Genomic DNA, 24,150 nt, shown 5'->3' with positions numbered 1-24,150 from the left:
CAGGGCTTTTTTCCTCATAGAATGCTCAGAACAGAGTTCCGGCACGTTTTTTGGATGGAACCTTGTAGGGTAGGCAAGGCGGGTTGTATGACATGTGTGAGTTCCGGCACCTTTTTATTTTACAAAAAAAGCACTGGGAAGAAGTATCCAACATACCTTCTTCCCTGTCCTATTTTTCCCATAAAAACATCCTTCTGAGGTAGGTTGGGCTGAGAGAGAGGGACTGGCCAAAAGTCACCCAACTGGCTTTCATAGCTTAAGTGGGATTTGGTGGGACCTGAACTCATGGTCTGTTGATCAGGAGTCTGATAATTCTGACAATTGGTCAAAAGGTTCTTATGCTGAAATGACAGAAATAAAGCTCGGGCCTTGGGCAGCCTTTGAGATTTTGGGATGTTCCATAAAAAAACCCACCAGCCTGCAAGTCGAGCACGTGATCAAAGCCACAGAATGGATACACACATTAGTGTATTTGTAACTTCTTTACTTTTTCTGTAGTATGCTGGCTTCCACTTATACCGATAGTCCTCGACTTGCGACTACAATTGAGGCCAGAATTTTTGTTGCTAAGGGAGACAGTTGTGAGATGAATTTTGCCCTAGTTTGCAAACTTTCTTGCCACTTGTTAAGTGAATCACTGCAGTTGTTAAGTTAGAAACACAGTTGTTCAATGAATCTGGTATCCCCATTGACTTTGCTTGTCAAGAAGGTCGCAAAAGGGAATCACATGACCCTGGGACCCTGCAACCAACATAAATACGAGTCAGTTGCCAAGCGTCTGAATTTTGATCATATGACCGTGTGGATGCTGCAATGGTTGCAAGTGTGAAAAACGGTCTTAAGTCACTTTTTACAGTGCAGTTGTAACTTCAAACGGTAGCATGAACTGTTGTAAGTCAAGGACTATCTATATAATTAAGGAAAAGTAAGAAATGTATATGTATACTTAATTCAAACTGTATTCAAGGTTCTTCCAATCTTGTGGGAGGACCCACCTTTGTTCAGCTGAATAAATGTGTTCTTTTATCAGATCAGATCTGGACTCTGTCACTTTGTTCTCATCAAGCCACACTTGATCTCTACTTATCCACCCTCCTGCTTTCTTGCCTGGTCCCTTAACTTAATCAATAGACCAAACTGGTGACTTGGTTTTTGTTTAATGGGTCTATGTCCTGGATTTTATATAGATCAATGGAACTGTTTTACATCTGGTATGATTATGTAAGAAATATGAAAGCTGTAATTAAACTCTAGCAGAGAATCTATCCATCCACCCCCACAGCCTCCGTGCACAACATCACAAAGGTCAAGATTTGAAAACAATTTTTAGAGTATTATGACACCGTAGAGAGAAACCACATGCATCAGAATGGTCTGAAAAGCATGTGAAAAATCCAGTAAAATAAATTAAAACTCTAAATTAAAGCTCAACCGTCTCACATGTTCTCTTGTCTGTGGGAAGCAGTGTTTCAAGTTCTAATGAAGCCACAAGATGGCTTCAAGGGTTTTTATCCTCTTTTAACAGATAAACAGATTTGTATAAAATCAATAGACCAAACTGGTGACTTGGTTTTTGTTTAATGGGTCTATGCCCTGGATTTTATATAGATCAATGGAACTGTTTTACATCTGGTATGATTATGTAAGAAATATGAAAGCTGTAATTAAACTCTAGCAGAGAATCTATCCATCCACCCCCACAGCCTCCGTGCACAACATCACAAAGGTCAAGATTTGAAAACAATTTTTAGAGTATTATGACACCGTAGAGAGAAACCACATGCATCAGAATGGTCTGAAAAGCATGTGAAAAATCAAGTAAAATAAATTAAAACTCTAAATTAAAGCTCAACCGTCTGCACATGTTCTCTTGTCTGTGGGAAGCAGTGTTTCAAGTTCTAATAAAGCCACAAGATGGCTTCAAGGGTTTTTATCCTCTTTTAAACAGATAAACAGATTTGTATAAAATGATTCTGCATTTTTATTCTTACGGTCCTGTTCAGTAACATGAAAGGAAGAGATGTTGCTCAGATGCGGTGCACAAAAAGGAGACGATGTATCTGTGCACACACCCACTTTACGTCTGTTTCTGTTGCTCCCCTCTGGGAGAAGGTTTCAAAGTATTTCTAGCAGGACTACCCAATTCTGTAATAGCTTTGTTCCCTATGCCATCCGTCTGGTAAATTCACAAGATTCATTTTTCTCACCGTGCACATGTATACATAACCCGAACTAGACTATGTTGTTACTCTGTGTCATATAACATATGTGTCTATGTGCATAATTCTGTATTTATTTATTTATTTATTTTTGTCATATTTATGTAGTGTATATCAGAGGTGGTGAGCCTTTGAGAGCGGTATGGAATGAAATTTCATTTTAATGTATGCCAATTAGTGTACATTCAGAGTGACAATAAAGTTGTTATTCTATTCTGTTCTTCAGTTCTAGACATGGCTATGTGTAAAGAAGCAAATTTAGAAATGGAACTTTAATTGGAAATACAATACATATTGCTGTAGCTGCATGAATATTCAGCGTTAAACAGATTTGGAATACCAAACCGCAGTGCTCAAATTGATACATCCAAATCAATTTGGTCTAATTTAATGATTTTCCATTCGTGCACGTTGCCTTATAATGGTCTAAATTGGTCCAAATTGAATTCAGTCCAATTTAGTGATTCAAGATATTTCAATTGCATTGATTTCCCAAAATGACTTGAATGTTCAAATCACACTGGACTCAATTGGTAGAAATGTGCTTATCATCATATAAAAGAGGACATCCACCTATTTGTCTGATATACAGTGTCTTCTGAATGGATTCTTCTTTCTATTGACCTGGTCCAAGTCTTCAAAAAGAGAACTCTGTTCTGTCAAGAATATCATGCTTACATAGCTCTCTTCTTGGGAAGTTTCCAAAATTCAGTTCAGAAATGATTATATTCACGCATTTCCCTCAGATCATTAAGGTCTGTTTTTAAAAGCCTAATTCAGTTATGATGCCTCTCTGGATATCATGTGCTGAATATCATAAGTCCAGCTCTGGCTACCTCTGGACTAATGCAGGTTAATTCAAGTAGAGTAGCTGTGGCATATATGCTATTTTACTTATACTCAGAAATATTTGTCCAAGTTCATACAACACACATCTGGTTAATAAAACACAATAATAAAATATGCTATGTCCAGGCAATGAAATTATTTCTTTCTTTTTTCTTTCTTTCTTTCTTTCTTTCTTTCTTTCTTTCTTTCTTTCTTTCTTTCTTTCTTTCTTTCTTTCTTTCTTTCTTTCTTTCTTTCTTTCCCCTGTATCAAGCATTTCTTTCTTTCTTTTTCTTTCCTTCCTTCCTTCCTTTTTTCTTTCTTTCCCCTGTATCAAGCATTTCTTTCTCTTTCTTTCTTTCTTTCTTTCTTTCTTTCTTTCTTTCTTTCTTTCTTTCTTTCTTTCTCTCTCTCTCTCTCTCTCTCTCTTTCTTTCTTTCTTTCTTTCTCTTTCTTTCTTTCTTTCGCTTATCTCAAGCCTTTCTTTCTTTCCTTCTTTCTTTCCCCTCTATCAAGCATTTCTTTCTTTCTTTTTCTTTCCTTCCTTCCTTCCTTTTTTCTTTCTTTCCCCTGTATCAAGCATTTCTTTCTCTTTCTTTCTTTCTTTCTTTCTTTCTTTCTTTCTTTCTTTCTTTCTTTCTTTCTTTCTCTCTCTCTCTCTCTCTCTTTCTTTCTTTCTTTCTCTTTCTTTCTTTCTTTCGCTTATCTCAAGCCTTTCTTTCTTTCCTTCTTTCTTTCCCCTCTATCAAGCATTTCTTTCCTCCCTCCCTCCCTTTTTTCTTTCTTTTGCCTGTCTCAAGCATTTCTTTCTTTCTTTCTTTCTTTCTTTCTTTCTTTCTTTCTTTCTTTCTTTCTTTCTTTCTTTCTTTCTTTCTTTCTTTCTTTCTTTCTTTCTTTCTTTCTTTCTTTCTTTCTTTCTTTCTTTCTTTCTTTCTTTCTTTCTTTCTTCTGCCTGTCTCAAGATGGCTAACATCAAATAGCACCAGAAACAGACGAAATAAAGAGACAATTAGCAGCAGAAATTAAAAACAACAAAAAACCACGATAGAGAAGGCTTTCTTCTTTTCTTCACTGGATGGATAGGACTTGTAACATTCCTCTCCTGCCAGCTCTGATGGGATGGCTAGACTTGATCAGGAAGGGGGAGTCCCACAAATGACCTGGTCCCATGCCTTGAAGAGTTCATTGATAACTACCAATAAGGTGAATTGAACTTAGAAGCATATTGGCAACCAGCGCAGTTCACAGAGCAGAAACATAACATGTATAAATCAAGAAGATCAATGATGTGTCTTATCATGATGGGTTGGATTAGTATGTGAAAAGAGTGGCTGAGTTCCCACCAGGAAAATTATTCAAACTAATTTCAAGCCGGTCAATATGTGGTATGAATTCAATCATTAGGTCCTGGAACTACTCTGAATTTTCACTGCCTTGTTTTGTTCTTCACCAGGTTCTACTACCTAAACAGACAATACACTTACTCCTTAACTCTCATTAGTAAGAAACAGAGGGAATGGTAAATCTCATGGGAGAATTCATATAGTAAAAAAAAAAAAACAACCCAGACCAAATAATTAAAATAGGATATGCAAATTAGTGAGTTCAGTGCCATGATTACAAGGTAGTCCACAATGTATGACCACAATTGAGCCCACAATTTCTGTTGCTAAGCAAAACAGTTGTTAAGTGTGTTTTTTTGCCCCATTTTACGATCGTCCTTGCCACAAATGTTAAGCAAATCACTGCAGCTGTTAAGTTAGCAACACAGCTGTTAAGTAAATTTGGCTTCCCTGTTGACTTTGCTTGTCAGATGGTCACAAAAGAGGATCGCATGACCCTGGGACACTGCAAACGTCATAAACACATGCCACTTGCTAAGTGTCCAAATTTTGATCACGTGACAACATGACCATACTTCAGTGGTTGTATGTCACTTATTTCAGTGCCGTTTGTAACTTTGAACAGTCAACAAATGGTTGTAATACTACCTGCACTCCAAACTAGGAAGCCATTTCTGCAAGATACTTCTACAATTTTGATTAGAAACCATGCATGTTTTATTGAAATGTATTTGTGCATACAAGCAGGCGATGCATGTCTATGTTCAAAATAAGAAAGACAGAGAAACGGAAATAGGATTAGTATAATTAAAATCGAGATTCAATGTATACGAATGCATGTGACCAGGTGATCCTTGGGTATCTACAAAATACTGTCTGGGAGCTAATGGGCAACTCCAAGACCCCCATATGTTCTCTCTTCTTCTGCATTTTCCCCCCTTTAAACCATCTTCCCAATTAAAAGACTCTCTTTTGACAGTTTGTAAACAGAACAACCTCTAAAGCAGGGGTCTTCAAACATGGCCCTTTTATGACTTATGGACTTCAACTCCCAGAATTCCTCAGCCAGGCACGCGTCATAAAAGGGCCATGTTTGAAGACCCCTGCTCTAAAGAGAAGTTTGCTCTCAGTAAAGTAGGATCCATGACCACCAAAATAACTGTCAAAAACCTATCCAGTTTTTCTCCCAAAGAACTCATGGCAGCAAAAATGTTTTCTCTTCCCCTCCTCCCACCCCTGGTTTAGGACTTCCTTAACCTAAGAACTATGTTTAGTGCACAAAGTATTGGACCTCAGAGCTGTGTTGCATATATGATCAAAGAATTACCTAATGCATTTGCTTGTTTCCTTGAATCAGTTGCCTCTCAGCTGCCCAGAGGCAGGGCATCTGTTTCATTGTCGCTTGTCAAAATAATCCAGTAAGCATTTTGTTGAATAGCATGTTGGGAATTGGACCTACATGTTCATAATCTAAGCCAGGAATACGCAGTCTGGTTGATTCTGAGGATTGCTTATGGCCAGACTGCTTAAAAAATGGCTTGATGGTGGGCAATGCTAAAGATAGTGGTGGGGCTATTAAATAAGTATTCAAAACCACATGCACACGCATCCATCAATAGAAGAGAATATTTGTAGCTCTGGGTTAAACTGTGGGGTTCTTGGTTCTCTCTGAGCTTGGTTGTTTTCTCAGAGACATTTCATTACCCAACTAGATAATGTCATCAGTGCTAGAAGGGAGTGGGATTTGCTGAGAGAGAGAACAACCAGGTTCAGAGAGAGCATCAAGGATTCCACACATACATGGACATATTTTTCCTATGGTTAGATCAAGGCTAAGAGACAGAAACTCTCTTTCTTTACCATGTTGCTCGTCGTGTGTAACTTGGGCAGCCATATAAACTTATTTAATAAATGAATAAGCGTGTGGTTACCAGCACTAGGGCAGATGAGGGGTTTATAGGTTTTTACACTGTGGTATTTTAATGTTGTAAGCCACCCAGAGTCATTGTGTGTAAGTTGGGCAGCCATATAAATTTGGTTCATAAAATCTAATTAGCAATAGCAGTAGCACTTAGACTTATATACCGCTTCACTGTGCTTTTGCAGCCCTCTCTAAGCGGTTTACAGACTCAGCATATTTGCCCCAAACAATCTGGGTCCTCATTTTACCAACCTCAGAAGAATGGAAGTCTGAGTCAACCTTGAGCGGGTGAGAATCGAACTGCCAAACTCCAGGCAGCCAGCAGGCAGCAGAAGTAGCCTGCAGTACTGCATTCTAACTACTGAAATAATAATAATAACAACAACAACAACAACAACAACAACAACAACAACAACAACATCGATAATGATAATGATAATAAAGTTGGAAGGGACCTTGGAAGTCATCTTTAGAGCCTTGGTGGAGCAGTGGGCTAATGCCTCCTTAAGTAACACCAGCTGCCTGCAATTAGTGCAGGTTCGAGTCCCACCAGGCTCAAGGTTGACTCAGCCTTCCATCCTTCCGAGGTAGGTAAAATGAGGACCCAGATTGTTGGGGGCAATAAGATGACTTTGTAAAAATGCCGCTTGGGGAGTGTATGAAAGCCCTAATAAGCAGGCATATACATAGAATGAAGGCTACTGCTAAGCTTGTAAGCCGCCCTGAGTCTTCGGAGAAGGGCGGGATATAAATGGAATTAAAATAAATAAAAAATAAAAAATAAATCTAGTCCAACCCCCAGCTCAGGCAGGAAACACTATACCATTTCAGAAAATGGCTGTCCAGTCTCTTCTTAAAAACTTCCAGTGTTGGAGCATTCACAGCTTCTGGAGGCAGGTTGTTCCATTGGTTAATTGTTCTAACTGTCAGGAAGTTTCTCCTTAGTTCTAGGTTGCTTCTCTCCTTGATGAGTTTCCATCCATTGCTTCTTGTCCTGCCTTCAGGCGCTTTGGAGAATAGCTTGACTCCCTCTTCTTTGTGGCAGCCCCTGAGATATTGGAAGACTGCTATCATGTCCCCCCTCGTCCTTCTCTTCATTAAACTAGAGATACCCAATCTCTAGTTTTAGCCTCCAGTCTCCTAATCATCTTTGTTGCTCTTCTCTGTACTCTTTCTAGAGTCTCAACATCTTTTTTACATCTTGGTGATCAAAACTGGATGGAGTATTCCAAGTGTGGCCTTACCAAGGCATTATAAAGTGATATTAACACTTCATGTGATCTTGATTCTATCCCTCTGTTAATGCAGCCTAGCACCGTGGTGGCTTTTTTGGCAGCTGCAGCACACGGCTGGCTCATATTTAAGTGATTTAAGTGATTTACCATGGCCCATTAGTATGTGAACTATATCCCACTTTGTTCTAATTGTTTGAGATTAGTCAAATACAGGTAATGCTCGACTTACGGCCACAACTGAGCCCCAAAATTTCTGTTGCTAAGCCAAACTATTGTTAAGTGAGTTTTGCTGCATTTTATGACCTTTCTTGCCATAGTTGTTAAGTGAATCACTGAAGTAATTTATTAAGACATTTGTTAAGTGAATCTGGCTTCCCCATTGACTTTGCTTACCAGAAGATCACAAAAGTTGATCGCTTGGCTTCAGCCAAAATTGTTTGAGTGTTGACACCCAGGACACTGCAACTGTCATAAATATGAGTCATGTCTGAATTTTGACCACAACCATGCAAGGGAGGGTGACAAACAAACGAACTGTTGTAAGTCGAGGACTATCTTATAACAAGAGTTCCATTCCATATCAATATCTTGCTGAGTGCAAAAATAAGAAATATTTAGGACCTGAGATCCTATGAGATGGGACTCATATGTCTGGTGACCTTCTTCTCCTAGCCAATTCTGAACTAGAATGTGTGAAAAATAGCTTATTCTTAAATTTTCATAGCCAATGGAAAGAAAATATAGAGCTAATATCCAACTGGTAGTAAGACCACACCTGGAATACTGCAGCCAATTTGGGTTACCATATCACAAAAAAGATGTTGAGAGTTTGGGGGGAAAAAAATCAGAGAAGAGCAACTAAGCTGATCCAAGGCCTGGAGACTAAAAGATATGAAGACCAGCTGCAGGACTTGGGTTTGGCTAGTCTAAAGAAAAGTGGGGGAGATATGATAGCAGTGATCCAGTATTTGAGGGGCTGCCATCAAGAAGAGGGGGGTCACGTTATTCACCAAAGCACCAGAGGGCAGGACAAGAAACAATGGTTGGAAACTGATCAAAGAGAGAAGCAACCTGGAATTAAGGAGAAACTTCTTGACAGTGAGGACAATCAACCAGTGGAACAGCTTGTCCCCAGACATCGTGGGCTCTCCATCATTGGAGGTTTTTAAAAATTGGCTAGACAGTCTGAGTTGGTATAGGTTCTCCTGCTTGAGAAGAGGGCTGGACTAGAAGACCTCCAAGGTCCCTTCCAGCTCTATTCTATTCTTGCTGTCCTCTTCTCTCCTCTAATGTCAAAAATGTAGGTTGTAAATTCTCACAGGAGGGACCAATCTAGTGGGTTGTTTTTTTCTTCCTGCTTATGCTCCTCCAACACTGATCCCTTAATAAGCACACTGATAACACTAATGATGCTAATAACAACAGCATGATTAATCCTTATCTCTTCTGCCTCCCTTTCCAGTGAAAGTTAGCGGCTGCTTGGAGAGCAAGGGAACGCGGTACGAAAGTGACAACTTGGACTTCAAGGTGAGGAACGACGGGACTATCTACGCCACCAAACAGGTGCACATACCTTTGGAGCGGACAGAAGTTATGGTGATGACTTTGGAGGACCAGGTTGTAGAAAGAGGGGAAAAGTTTGGTCAGGTTACTGGGTGGGAAAGAAATCACAACCGAAGAGACACAAGGTAAAAATAATCATGGTCCCTAGAAAAGCCAGCCGGCCATTGTCTACAGGTAGACCTTGACATAGGTCATAGGATCACAATTAGGATCAGAATTTCCATTGCTAAGAATAAAAAAAAAGGATTTTTGTGACTGTTTTTGTCACTCTTGTTAAATGAATCGCTGCAGTCATTAAGTGAATCCACCTTCCCCGCATTGACTTTGCTTGTTCAAAGCCCGCTGGGTAGATTGTACGTGGGGATCATATGACCCAGGGCACTGCAGCCATCTTAATTACATGCAAGTTGCCAATCCACCCAAATTTTGATCACAGGACTATGGGATGTCGGATGGTACAAAGGTTGTAAGTCCAAAGACGAGTTGTTAAGTCTGAAGACTTTTTAGTGCCATTGTAACTTTGAACAAATGGTTGTAACTCAAGGACTACCTGTGGACAAAGCCTTCAGAAGCAATGTTCTTTTTCGTTCCTGTTTGTCTTCCATTGTTTTGCCTTTTTCTGATGTAAAGTGCCCAGAGGCAACTGGAGTTGGGCATTTTTTAAATCAACGCCAATAAAAATAAAATACATAAAATGGCTAATCAAATAGGAGAATGTATCCTGCTTTAGGAGGGAACTCCCATATCCTACTAATCCATGGTCTGGCTGATTAGTGGGACATAGCGTTCCCACATAAACATTTAACAGAATAACAGAGTTGGAAGGGACCTTGGAGTTCTTCTAGTCCAACCCCCTGCTCAGGTAGGAAACCCTATACCATTTCAGACAAATGGCTGTCCATTCTCTTCTTAAAGGCCTCCAGTGATGGAGCACCTACAGCTTATGGAGGCAGGTTGTTCCACTGATCAATTGTTCTCACTGTCAGAAATTTCTCCTTAGTTCTGCATTGTTTCTCTCCTTGATTAGCTTCCATCCATTGCTTCATGTCTTGCCTCCAGGTGCTTTGGAGAATAGGTTGACTCCGCTCTTCTTTGTGGCAGCCCCTGAGATATTGAAGAGCCTTGGTGGAGCAGTGGGCTAATGCCTCCTTAAGTAACACCAGCTGCCTGCAATTAGTGCAGGTTCGCATCCCACCAGGCTCAAGGTTGACTCAGCCTTCCATCCTTCCGAGGTAGGTAAAATGAGGACCCAGATTGTTGGGGGCAATAAGCTGACTTTGTAATAATGCCGCTTGGGGGGGGGGGCGAAAGCCCTAATAATAAGCAGGCATGTACATACAATGAAGGCTATTGCTAAGCACATTGATTTGTGCTTTAAATTGTAAGCCGCCCTGAGTCTTCAGAGAAGGGCGGGATATAAATTGTTGGGGGCAATAAGCTGACTTTGTAATAATGCCGCTTGGGGTTTGTGTGAAAGCCCTAATAAGCAGGCATATACATAGAATGAAGGCTACTGCTAAGCTTGTAAGCCGCCCTGAGTCTTCGGAGAAGGGCGGGATATAAATGGAATTAAAATAAATAAATAAATAAATAAATGGGATTAAAAAAAAACACACTGCTATCATGTCATCCCTGGTCCTTATTTTCTTTAAACTAGACATACCCAATTGTGGCAACTGTTCTTTATATGTTTCATCCTCCAGTCCCCTGCTCTTCTCTGCACTTTTCCTAGAGTATCTACATCTTTTTTTACATCACCACAATGTAAAAAAGTACTTTTCTAGTGCTTTTGGGAAAGATAGCACTAAACACATACTCACCGTAAAGCCCCATGGGTAGCTGATCTGTAGATTTTGGGAAAAGGCAGATTTGAAAGTACCCCCATTTGATTGGCCATCCATATTGGGACCAGGCTATCTGAGGAACCATCTCATCCCAATGGAATTGGCCTGCCCCACCTGATCTGGCAGGGACATTCCAATGGTTTTTTTCCCCCATTGGAAGTAGTCAGTGGACTAAAAAGAAGACCACCCCACCTGTATACTAGTTCTTAACTTATCTAATGTCTGTTAATTTTTCAATGTTTAAATGATTGTAGTTTGCTGAAGATATTCTTGAAGCAAAATAGAGATGGACAGTGGTAGCATCAGTATCCACTAGCTCAAGAGTGAGTAGTTAGCAACTGAACTAAACTTAAGGAAACGTCCCTCGTTTGGCATAGTGCAAAGGATAGTTATAGGAGGTGACTTGATGATAAATTATTTTCAATCAAAGTGTAGGAGTGAATTGTTTTATGTCAGCGCATCTACATTAAATTACGACCTCATTCGGGGATAATGTATTCCAATGAGAATATTATGACTGTGGTGTTTCATTCTTGACTATACGTAAAAGCACCAGCTGCCATCATATCGTATCATGGCCCTATGCTTTTACTTGAAGCAGGATGGTAAGACTCAGAACAGATTAAGATAAGGCAAGGCAAGGCAAGGCAAGATAAGATAAGAATGTGTCTTCTCAGAGGACATATGTGAATTATGGAATTTCCTACAAAAGTATATGATGATGGCTAGAAAACCAGAGAGCTTTGGATAATTCAAGGAATTTAAGTCTACCAATGAAAAACATAATGTTGCATTTCAACCTGATCACACGGTAAGATTCAATGAGAATTCTATTCTATTCTCTTATTCAGTAAGTGAATAGGGGCTGACATAATAATCTCTACATCATGGACAGTTGAACACAATATCCTTCTGAAAATTTAAATGCATATTTAATATGCCTTCATTTGTTGATTCTAAATAAGAGAATGATGAATATGGCAGGTGTCAAACTTTGGATACCCTTCCTGTCCAAACTGTCTACAGCAGACATGTCAAACTCGTGACGTCATGTGACGTTGCACAATGTATCTGGAGAGTTTTGCCATTGCCAGCAATGGGGCAGGGCGTGGCTTCCAGATGATATATCTGGCCTGCGGGCCGGCAGTTTGATACCCCTGTTTGACTTATAACTTTTCATTTAGCGATCGTTACAATGCCACTGAAAAAAGTGATTTATGACTGTTTTTTCACGCGACCATTGCAGCATTTCCACGATCATGTGATCAAAATTCAGAAGCTTGGCAATGGACTTATATTTATGACAATCGCAGTGTCTCTGGTTCACATGATTATTTTTTGGCAAACTTTTGCTAAGCAAAGTCAATGGGGAAGCCACTGAACAACCATGTTACTAACTTAACAACCGCAGTGATTCACGTAAGAACTGGGGCAAAATGGGACAAAATTCACTGTCTCTATTTTAGCAATAGACATTTTGGGCTCAATTGTGGTCATAGGTTGAGGTCTAGCTATAATGCTTCTTTTAGCTTTCAAACATTTTATCTTAATAGAGTCTTTCTATTCTTGCATTTGGAGCCCGTCTCTGCTCTTCCTTGCAGAATTCTTCCGGTTCAGAAATACAGGTGATCCTCGACTTACGACCACAATTGAGCCCAAAATTTATGTTGCTAATTGAAACATTTGTTAAGTGGGGTTTGCCCCATTTTACGACTTTTTTTTGCCACAGGGTTAAATGAATCACTATAGATGTTAAGTTAGTAACAGGGTTGTTAAATGAATTTGGCTTCCCCCTTGACTTTGCGGGTCAGAAATTCACAAAAGCTGATCACATAACCCCAGGACACTGCAAATGCCATAAATAGGAATATGTCTCTAAGCATCTGAATTTTGATCACATAACCATGGGGATGCTGTAATGGTCATAAGTGTGGAAAACAGTCATAAATCATTTTTTCCAGTGCCGTTGTAACTTCAAACAGTCACTAAATGAACTGTTGTAAGTTGAGGACTACATGTATTCTCACTGCAAATTTTCGATTATATTAAAGTCTACGACTTCACCTTCTTTCCTGGAAGTACTTCAGAGTTGATTTAGCTATATACCCAACCTCTTTCCAGCTTCAGTTTTGTCACTGTGGGACATTGGCTTTTGGGTGTGTTCTTATTTAATTGAATCCATTCTTTCTTTCACCTGTACAATATTTCCTGCCCGTCCAGCAGCCACACAATCCCAAAGCATAATTCAACCCCATGCTTAAAGGTTGGCAAATCTATAACCTTTATTTTTTTCTCCAAACATATATTTTTTCCACGTTTCCCCTCGTAAAATATTGACTGAAGAAAAGGCCATTAAGCGTGACCCTTTTGTCCAAGACTGACACTTAGATCTTAGCTACTGTTACTTATTTTATTTTCAGATATAACACGGCAAAAATACATACTCCAGAGAGACACTCAGTTTAGTAGGAATTATCTCTGACCTTCTAACAGATATTCTGATATCGGTTGCATTAACAGAGGGATAGAATCAAGATCCTGTGAAGTATTAGTACCGCTTTATAAAGCCTTAGCAACACCACACTTGGAATAATGCATCCAGTTTTGGTCACCACATTATAAAAAGATGTAGAGACTCTGGAAAGAGTGCAGAGAAGACCAACAAAGATGATAAGGAGGCTGAAGGCTTAAATATATGAAGAACGATTGCAGGAACTGGGTATGTCTAGTGTACTGAAAAAAAGGATTAGGGGCAGTGGTGCAATTTAGCCGGTTTGCACCGGTTCGGCAGAACCAATACCGTCTGCTGCCAGGAATGACTTCAAATCGCCCTGTGCACTCACACAGAGAGGGTCTCCTCAGGGTGCCGTCAGCCAGACAATGTTGGCTGGCGACCACCAGGGGGAGGGCCTTCTCTGTTAGGGCGCCTGCCCTTTGGAATCAGCTCCCCCGAGAACTTCGGATGGCCCCAGATCTCCGGTCCTTTCATCGCGAACTAAAGACATACCTTTTCCAACTGGCTGGCCTTGACTGACGTTGGGGGTTTTAATTATGTTTTTAATTTTTACTGTTTTTTAGTGGGGCTTTGTAAAATTTAATTTCTTTTAATATTTGTATTTATTGTTTTTATTGTTGTTAGCCGCCCTGAGTCCTTCGGGAGATAGGACGGCATATAAGTCCCATAATTAAATTAAATTAAATTAAATTAAATTAAATTAATTTTCTGTTGAGTTTGGTGAACCAGTTATGAATAAATCTGAGTTCTTCTACAGCTGCACGCCATGTGGCGCATCATGCCACAGCCTCTGCTCACAGCAGGAGCCCACATTGCTCTTCATGCTGATTGCGCCACTGCTGCTGCTCCCAGCAGGACACCGTGTGGCTCTTCCTGCTGCTGCTGCTGCTTGCGGCAGGATTCCACATGGCTCTTCCTGCTGCCACTTGTGGCAAGAGCCACGCAGCACATGGCGCTGATCATGCCGTGCCCACTGCTCATGGCAGGATGCCATGTGGCTCTTTGCAATGATCGTGCTGGTGCCACTGCTTGGTGCAGGAGGCCGCAAGGCTCCTCACTCCAATTGACGTGAGCGGCAGAACCAGCACGATCAGTGCAATGCACCGCACAGCCTCCGGTGTGATCGGTGCAAAGAGCTACACGGCATCCTGCCGCGAAGAGCGACACTGGCATGTTCAGTGTGATGTGCTGTGTGGCCTCCTCCCACAAGTGGCAGCATTGGCATGATCAGCATGACGAGCCTCACGGCCTCTTGCCACAACTGGGATCCTACCCCTACAGGTAAAAGATGGTTAAGGATAAATGACACAGCCAATGATGCTCGGATAAAAGTGAAGAAAATTGCAAGTGAGGACGCCAGTCAAGAAGCAATATGGAAATATCTTAAATAACAGTTTTATTGTTTTTTTGTCAGGTATTGTTTAATATTTTTTCATTAATCTTTTAAAACCCTTATAATCTAGTTTTGTGCATCTCTTTTATTGTTCTTATTTATCTTAAATGCATGAAATAACAAACTACCTTTCGGTATATTGTTTTTTAATATTTAAAACAACCATTAGGGCAGAGAACCGGTTGCTAAGTTATTTGAATCCCACTACTGATTAGGGCTGACATGATAGCTATGTTCCAATATTTGAGGAGCTACTCCAAAGAAGATGGGGTCAGCTTACTTTCCAAAGCACCAGAAGGCAAGACAAGAAACAATGGATGGAAACTTATCAAGGAGAGAAGCAACCCAGAACCAAGGAGAAATTTCCTAACAGTGGGAACAATTAATCAGAGGAATGGTTTTTCCTTCAGAAATTGGTGGTGCTCCATCACTGGAGGCTTTTAAGAAGAGACTGGACAGCCACTTGTCTGGAATGGTAGAATCTCCTGCTTATGCAGGATGTTAGACTAGAATACCTCCACGGTTCCTTACAGCTCTGTTATTCTATTATTCTTTTATCCTGGCCAATTAAATGGTAAGGTCAAGTGATCTGTAGGAATATGGATGCTATTGTGAATTTACTCATACTTGCATCTCCAAATAGCATCATCTTTGGGCTAAGCAAATAGAGAAACCTGACACAATAATTAACCTATTTTTTATTTTTTTTTAAAAAGAGATCATTTCCATAGTCTATTAAACAAGGTAAAATATTAAGGTACATGACCATGATACTAAAACCTTGCACAACTATAGTTAAACAATGGGAACATTGCCGAGTCTTAGTGGCCTGTGCCAACATCACTGTGGATAAAATAGTATGTTTGCTAACATGATTTCTGTTTACTTGTTATGGCAGAAGGCATGATATGTTTACAAACTGTGAAACCAATAAAATGATTCTATCCTTGGAATATCCATTGTATGACCTATACATTAGCTATGGATGGGAGGGACTTGACCAAGCATCATGGGAAGGAGCTCTCCTTCCAAAGAGCCATAAGTTAGAAAGAAGAGAATGCAGGACATTCTGGTTGGAAATTCCAGTTGGAGACTAATCTCATCTGGACAATATTACATGGCAAAAGCTACTACAGACTTATTTCATCTAAATTTTAGAGAATAAAGGTTGCAGGGGGCTAGAGAGTTGAAGGTAATTCATTAAGGGAGGAAGATTTTAATGCATTTTGACACTGAACTGAGGTATCCTGTATCTTTATGTCATATATCTCACGTATCTGAACCTATTTTGCTTCAAATCTTGCTCTTGTGAACTATTGTATGTAAGATTTTCCCCAATCTCTAGGAAAGGAATACAGGTAGGCTTACAACAGTTCATTTAGTGACCACTTAAAGTTACAAGAGAACAGAAAAAATGACATGACCATTTTTCACAATTATGACCATTGTAGCATCCTCGTGGTCACAAGATCAAAATTCAGAGGCTTGGCAACTGACTCATATTTATGACGGTTGCAGTGTCCCAGGGTCATGGGATCACCTTTTGTGACCTTCTGACAAGCAAAGTCAATGGGAAAGCCAGATTCACTTAACAACTGTGTTACTGACTTAACTGCCGTGATTCACAGCTCTAGCAAGAGAAGTCGTAAAATGGGGCAAAATTCACTTAACAACTTTCTCACTTAGCAACATTAATTTGGGGCTCAATGGTACTCATAAGTCAAGGGCTACTTGTAGTGTGCCTTTTGATTTAGCAAAATATTTTGTTGGGATTGTGTATCAGATGAATACAGTCTGAGCTCTGCTGTAAAATGGAGAGAACTGTGGCTTTTTAATATTCACATCACTTTTTAAAAGCCTTATTAGTTTATAGTTGGAGGAAGTGGAAAATGCAGAGGAAAAGAAGACTAATGACAAGTTCATGGACTTTATTATTGTGTGTCATCAACATGGGAGTTTGAATTTTCACTGTATTTAAAACTTCCTACATGTATGAGTAAACCAAGAGTTTGTCTTAAGAAATGAAACAGATGTTCAGGATCATTGCAGGTGTGGGGAACTATGGCCCTTTTATGACTTGTGCACTTTAAATCCCAGAATTCCTGAGCCAGTGCTAGCTCAGGAATTCTGGGAGTTGAAGTCCACTGGTCATAAAAGCACCATAGATGCCCACCCATGAGATATGAAAGCAAAATTAAAACTTTAGCCAATCAAAATCCCATTGCTTTTCAAATTTTGAAGCCTGTGTATCTTGCCAAGGAAATAAATCTGTTCTATTGTTTTTTGGCAGTTAGAGATAAAGTAAAGTAAATATATGTTCTACAGCCATTGCAAGGTAGGCAGTTTTTTCTACATACCTTAAATGTATTAACAACCCTTTATGCACATATTTCCTATAATACAGATTTAATATATTTAAAAAGCATTTACCCCTTCTGTTTCCTTTGCATCTATGTAGAATTATTTATTTATTAATCAGATTTTTGTAGTCCAGAATTTGTTTGGACTACTGGTTTACAACAAGAAGATATTTAATTCCATTAAAATTAAAACTTCCCCAGCAAAACGCCTACTAAATGGGGTTAAGGATGGATAGTTTTATTCTTATTAATTTCCACATATTTTCCAGTACATTTGGTCTTCACCATCTTCTGGAAAGACACTAAAGAGGGGACTAATTTGAATTCCTTCCAGCTAGGTCTTCCTCAAATGTTTGTAAACATTTTGATGATACAAATGAAATTTCCTTTGCTCTTCTTCCTGTTGTCTAAGACTACACAAGGGCTGAATTCATATTAGGATTCAGAACTGAGCTGGTTGGGAACACATCCTTATAATATACAGTAGTGGTCTTCGGTTAAGTTTCCACTAATTTTTCTTCTAATTTCTTTATCACTGTAGACTTGTTCACTTAATAGTACTATTTTACATCGCTTTCTGGGTAACCAGTCAACTTTTTGCACCATTACTTTAATTTTATTACATTTTACAAGCTCACTGAATGAAACAACACAAAACAACCCAACCAACTTGATAGCGATCACATAACACATTGACAAATGTCCTCCTCTCAGCTTCAATACATGACATCAGTAACTGAATCCTACTGTGATCTGATTGGCTCATTGCCAAAACAAGATGACACCTGCTTGGCTCTCGAAACACTCATGCTCATTGGCTACAATCAGATGAAGGAAAGCTACCTGACATCAACCTAAGCAAGTTGTGCTTCCTTTTTCTGGTTATTTGGCTATAACTTTTCATAGAATACAGTACAGATAATTGAACAAACTATGTTGCATTATATTCTTGGTTAAATTATCTTTCCATTGATATATAATTTTATGGTACTACTCCAAAAAAAAAGTGGTGTTATTAGCCATCAAACCTCAAAAATACACTTTTCCCAAAAAGGTTTCCACAATATTGGCCACTACTGTAAAGGTAGTCCTTGACCTGCGACCACAATTGAGCCCAAAATTTCCATTGTTAAATGAGACATTTGTTAAATGGGTCTTGCCCCATTTTATGATATTTCTTGTCATAGTTGTTAAGTGAATCACTGCAGTTGTTAAGTTTGTAACCTGGTTGTTAAGTGAACCTGGCTTTCCCATTGACTTTGCATGTCAGAAGGTCGTTAAAGGTAATCACCTGACCCAGTGGGCCATCGAAACCGTCATAAATATGAACCAGTTGCCAAACCTCTGAATTTCGATCAGGCGATCGTGGGGATGCTGCAAAGGTCATAAGTGTGAAAAAGGGTCATAGGTCACATTTTTAGGGCCGTTGTAATGTTGAATGGTCACTAAATGAACTGTCATAAGTCGAGGATTACCTGTAAAAAAAGGTAAAGGTAAAGGTTCCCCCGCACATGCGTGCTAGTCGTTTCCGACTCTAGGGGCCGGTGCTCATCTCCGTTTCAAAGCCGAAGAGCCAGCGCTTGTCCGAGGACGTCTCCGTGGTCATGTGGCTGACCTGTACTGTAGATGAATTGTGAAGAAATGGTTCATAGATGCTATGACTGAGGCTGGGATGTTTAGTCTTGGAAATAGGAAAGGTAGGAAATTCTGGATAAAGCGCAGTGGGCGTAGGTAGGGCTTCAGTTAGCAACCATTCTTTTTTTTTAAATCCCATTTATATCCCACCCTTCTCCGAAGACTCAGGGCGGCTTGCAATCTAAAGCACAAATCAATGTGCTTTGCAATAGCCTTCATTCTATGTATATGCCTGCTTATTAGGGCTTTGCCCCCCCCCCAAGCGGCATTATTACAAAGTCAGCTTATTGCCCCCAACAATCTGGGTCCTCATTTTACCTACCTTGGAAGGATGGAAGGCTGAGTCAACCATTCATTCAGTGGCTGGTGCTAAATGGGAAGACTTCCACCTGGTCCCCCAAAATGTGGCTGGGGCAACATCTCTGCAGTCACAGGATTGTGATTCGGGTGGTTGGCAACTGGTGTGCAATTACAATGCTTTGCAGCATCCTGCAATCCTGGGGGTCCTTCACTGTCAACTTCCAACAAGCAAAGCAGACAGGAAGTCCCAAGTCTTGGTTGCACGATGTCACACTTAATGACTGTATGGGATTAAATTGATGACCATAACTAGAACTGCTGGGACTCTCATCATAAGTCAGAGCAGGCACGTGGTTTTTTTGTTTTTGTTTTTTGCTTTACGACCATGTCACTTAGTGATGGAATTGCCAGTCCCAATTATGATCATTTCCTGAGGACTACCTGCAGATAATCACATTTTCTGGATGACAATTACTGGAGGCTGAGATCATCTCACTCAACCCTCACTATATCGCTGTGGTCATAAACACAATCAATGAGGTGTGTTAGAGCAGAGGTCCCCAACCTTTTGGGCACCAGGGACTGGTTCCATGGAGAAAGGTTTTTCCATGGACTGGAGAGTGCGTGGTTTTGTGTGCTGCCTGCATCCCACGGATGGGGCTTTACTTGTTTGTGCAGACCAGTTGCTGGCATGCCGCAACCCGGTACTGGTCCACAGACCAGGAGTTGGGGACCTCTGTGTTAGAGGAGATGCTAAACTACTAAGGAGATGACCCAGGTTCAAGTTCCCAATTGATCACAGACTTCTGGGAGACTAAGCAAGCTATACTTTTTCTTCCTCAGACAGGATTGTTCTCTGGGTTCAAATATGGGGAAAGATGTCTAGAATCGCTTTAATGGTAAAAGATTATAGGAAGGAATGCCAGTCCATAGTGCAGGCACGTAATATTTCGCCATAGTCTTCCTCACTCTGACATTATTACATGAATTACAGAAATTTATTTAATATATATGTATGTATATATTATTTCACTATCAAATTTAAATACTGCCCATCTCACTGTCTAGGTGACACTGTGTGGTTATTTCCAAATGTCCAGTTCTATATATGCATTAGAACAGGGGTGTCAAACTTGCAGCGTCATGTGACGTGTCATGACATATCATGACTTTTTTGCCATTGCTGACAATGGGGTGAGTGCGGTTTCGCAGGCTGGCAGTTTGACATCCCTGCATTAGAATGTGTGTATCTGATACAAAATGCCATATTCTTTATCTTTTCTCATTCAAGTAGTCGTGAGGTCTTAACTATATTCGCCAGTTCTTTATCAGCCTTTCTCAGAGACGTCTACTCCATTCTTCCAATTGGCATGGCCAACACGCACACACCCATACCCACCCCCACACACACAAAGCAGGAAGGACTAGAAAGAGTGTATGTAACTCTACTGAACCTCACTCAAACAGTAACATTTTGCAGAGCTATTGTCTATTCCTTGACCTTGGTTTGTTTTAGTTCCAATGTCCTGGTAAATTCTTAGTCATGCTGCCTGATTTGCCCTTTGGATCTTCCAAAGGGACACTGGGGCATCATCAGTCATGGATGATTTAATTTGTATTTCTGCAGGGTTGGACTAAATGATATAAATGGTCTCTTCCACTTCGGTGATTCTATGATGCTGATGGTTGCTGCTTCTCCTCTGGCTTTGTTTTATCACACATAATCCTCCAAACCCTTTGGCCTGACTATACAAGACATTCTTGCTAGATGGCCTTTGTCTGGGAGATACACAAAATACTTGTTGTGTTCATGTAATGTCAGGTAAAAACAGCCAGAGCCACTCATGAATGGTCTCAAGCAGAATCTTTATTGCTACTCACCTATATTACAAGAATCTCACCAGAATGCAGTATCGCAGGCTAACACACTGCTCACTGTCAGAGTTCAGTTCGGACCAGCTGAAGGTTGACTGAGCCTTCCAAAGTGGGTAACATGAGGACCCAGATTGTTGAAAGCAATGTACTAAGAGGGCTGTAAAAGCACTATGAAGCGGTATATAAGTCCAAGTGCTTTTTCTATTGTTATTCCCTTAGGAAAAATGTCTATGGAGATTCTCAACCCACCAGCTCATGGTTATCCCAGAAGTGCTTTTCCAAAAGGCACTTTCTTGATTTTTTTTGTTTGAAAATATTTTGCTTCTTATCCAAGAAGCTTCTTCAGTTCTAAAGGGGTTCCTTTAGGAAAGGTGAGATAAGGTCTCAAGGATTTGGGAGGAGGTCAGGCCTGTGCTGCTTTCTGGAGTGCAAAGACTCTAAACTCAACTTCCTCTTTACACCTTGCTCCAGTCTAGCTCAGATTCCACCACACCAAACATGTGAAGCCTGAGCAGACAAAGCATTAGTAACCTGATTCAAACAACGTGCTAAGATAGTGGATGGGTTCCCATAGAACAGACATGTCAAACTCGCGATGTCACATGACATGTGCAATGTATCAGAGCTTTTTCTCCATTGCCGGCAATGGAGTGGGCATGGTTTCCTGATGACCGCCCCCCCCCCGGTTTCCGTGGGCCGTCAGTTTGACACCCCTGCCATAGAACCACATCCATTCAGTCACCTGAACCGGGAGATGGACAGCAAATAAAAGTGATAAATAAATAAAAATAAAATAAATAAGAATGCTGAACCTCCAAAACTCCTATCCCAATTTAGCCTAAGTTAGAACATTGTGTGAACTCTATTCATGGAAAATTTAAAATGGGAGATAATATAGTAAATTGTTTGCCTTGCAGTGCCATTTCCAAAGCTGGAACTGACTCTATTTTGAATAAATCTTAAATGATCAACAACTTATTTTTTTCATACTTCACAGCCCCATAGAATAATCCCTTTCCCAACCCACAAACATCATCGAAATGATGTTTTGAAACTGAGAATTTCAAGGTTGATTTTTTTCCCTCCTTTGTCAGTTGCTCAGTCTTGCAAGAAACCTGATAGCAATTCAATTAGAAAATGCAAATCAGGTCACAGATTTACCACTCTAGTGCTGAATTACCCCCAAGAAAATGGCATGATATTCTAGAATAATAGTAAAAGTTTTCTTTTACAACTATTTTCAGAGTTAAAAGTGGGGCTTGTGAGCCTTGTCTGCAACAAAAAAGGGGGGGGGGGAGGAGAAAATCTTATAATCAATTACAGATAGTCCTTGACTTACGATCACAATTGAGCCCAACATTTATGTTGCTAAGCGAGACAGTGGTTAAGGGAATTTTGCCCCGTTTTACAACCTTTCTTGCCACAGTTGTTAAGTAAATATGGTTTACCCACTGACTTTGCTTGTCAGAAGGTCTCAAAAGGGGACCATATGACCCAGCGTCGCTGCGACTGTCATAAATGTGAATCATTTGACAAGTGTCTGAATTCTGATCACTGGACTGGGGATCGCATGACTCTGGGACACTGCAACTGTCGTAAATATGAAACAGTTGCCAAGCATCCAAATTTTGATCACATGATCATGGGGAGTCCGCTGCGATGGTTGTAAGTGTGAAAAAAGGTCATTTTTTCAGTGCCGTTGTAACTTTGACCGGTCACTAAATAAATGGAGAACTACCTGTATTTGAGACTCCTGGCTCTCATCAGCATTTCTGAAAATTATTCGTTAGGATTTATCTCTCAGTTCATTTAAGAAAATGTGCATTTATCAACTTAATCACGAGGAAAGAAGAATGCTGCAATCATACTTGCATACACAAATAGGTAATTCTTGTTTTTTAATAGCTGTGTCCTTTGAGGTGCCGTCTCCGTTCACTCCTAAGTGAAATTGGTTGTGTGCCATGTTTATGAGAGAGAGAGAGAGAGAGAGTAAAACACAGAGAAATGAAGAAACTTTTATCAATTGCAGCCTTATTTGGTCTCTCATTTTTCCAAACTCATTTTCTCCCATCTGCGTGTCAGTGTGAGATTAAGAACAGCAAAAAAATCACCACCTGAATATCCATCCATATTTTCCAGAGCAAGTCTCCTCATCTGTGCTCCTTTTCTCCCCTAACAGATGCATTTTGCAAGGCATATTTCTTAATATAATGACGGGGGTTAGTTATTTTCACCACTGGATACAGTTTTTCTGAGGACATTTCCCATGTAATCCACGTGTGGTTTGAAAAACTGTGCTGCAACATTCAGAAAGCCACAACTAGAGAAACTGCAAAGTTCTGGGTGCTGTAAACATCAGTTAAAGAGGTTTGCGGTGAAATGCAAACCAACCAAATGCATTTTTAAAAATCTCTTGCCGGTGAAACATTTACTGATGGGTTGCTCATATGGAAGTATCACTGAATAGGAAGCTGCCTTTATATTTTAATCATTTTTATTAAAAGTATAGGTAGTCCTCAATTTACGACCACAATTGAGCCCAAATTTTCTATTGCTAAGCGAGGCAGTTAAGCGAATTTTGCCCCCATTTTATGACCTTTCTTGCGACAGTTGGTCCTAATGGTTGTAAGAGTGAAAAATGGTCATAAGCGATGGTGGGATTCAGCCAGTTTGCACCAGTAGCTAAATTTTGTTGAGTTTGGCGAACCAGCTGAACCCATGCTGCTTCGGAGGCCTGGAGGAGGCCTCCCAGGCCTAGAACAGCCTGCTGGAAGTGCATAGGTGTCACTTCCAGAAGTCCATTCTAGGCCTTGGAGGCCCAGAGAACCAGATATTCAGGTATTTGAATCCCACCACTGATCATAAGTCTCTTTATTCAGTGCTGTTGTAACTTCAGATGATCACTAAATGAACTGTTGTAAATCGAGGACCATCTGTAATCTCCATATGCTAGCAGGCTTCTGGTGTTAAGTTTTACTATTAGTTGTGGACGTCCTATTTCTATTTCACCATGGTACAGAATTCAGCTTTGTTTCTGTATCTGTGAAATATTCTCCCTAAAGGAATATTCTGATTTGCTATCTGCTTTATTTGTTTTCTGAGTTTATAGCTAGCCTCTG

At 40.1% G+C, this 24,150-nt stretch overlaps 1 protein-coding gene across 1 annotated transcript in view; it reads left to right on the top strand.

Annotated features, from left to right (window-relative positions):
• CDH4 (cadherin 4) overlaps positions 1 to 24,150 on the top strand; it is a gene marked incomplete at its 5' end in the record, with an annotated part of 1,039,205 nt that overhangs the window by 663,787 nt on the left and 351,268 nt on the right. The window contains one exon of the mRNA XM_081323640.1: positions 9,009 to 9,142. Within this exon, the coding sequence (XP_081179766.1) occupies positions 9,009 to 9,142 (134 nt within the window). The remainder of the gene's footprint in view (positions 1 to 9,008; positions 9,143 to 24,150) is intronic.

The sequence above is a fragment of the Vipera berus genome (genome assembly GCF_964194415.1).
Source record: "Vipera berus genome assembly, chromosome: 3".
NCBI lineage: Eukaryota > Metazoa > Chordata > Lepidosauria > Squamata > Viperidae > Vipera > Vipera berus.
The sequence above is the reverse complement of the archived record's forward strand: the minus strand, read 5'-3'. Positions and strand labels throughout refer to the sequence as shown.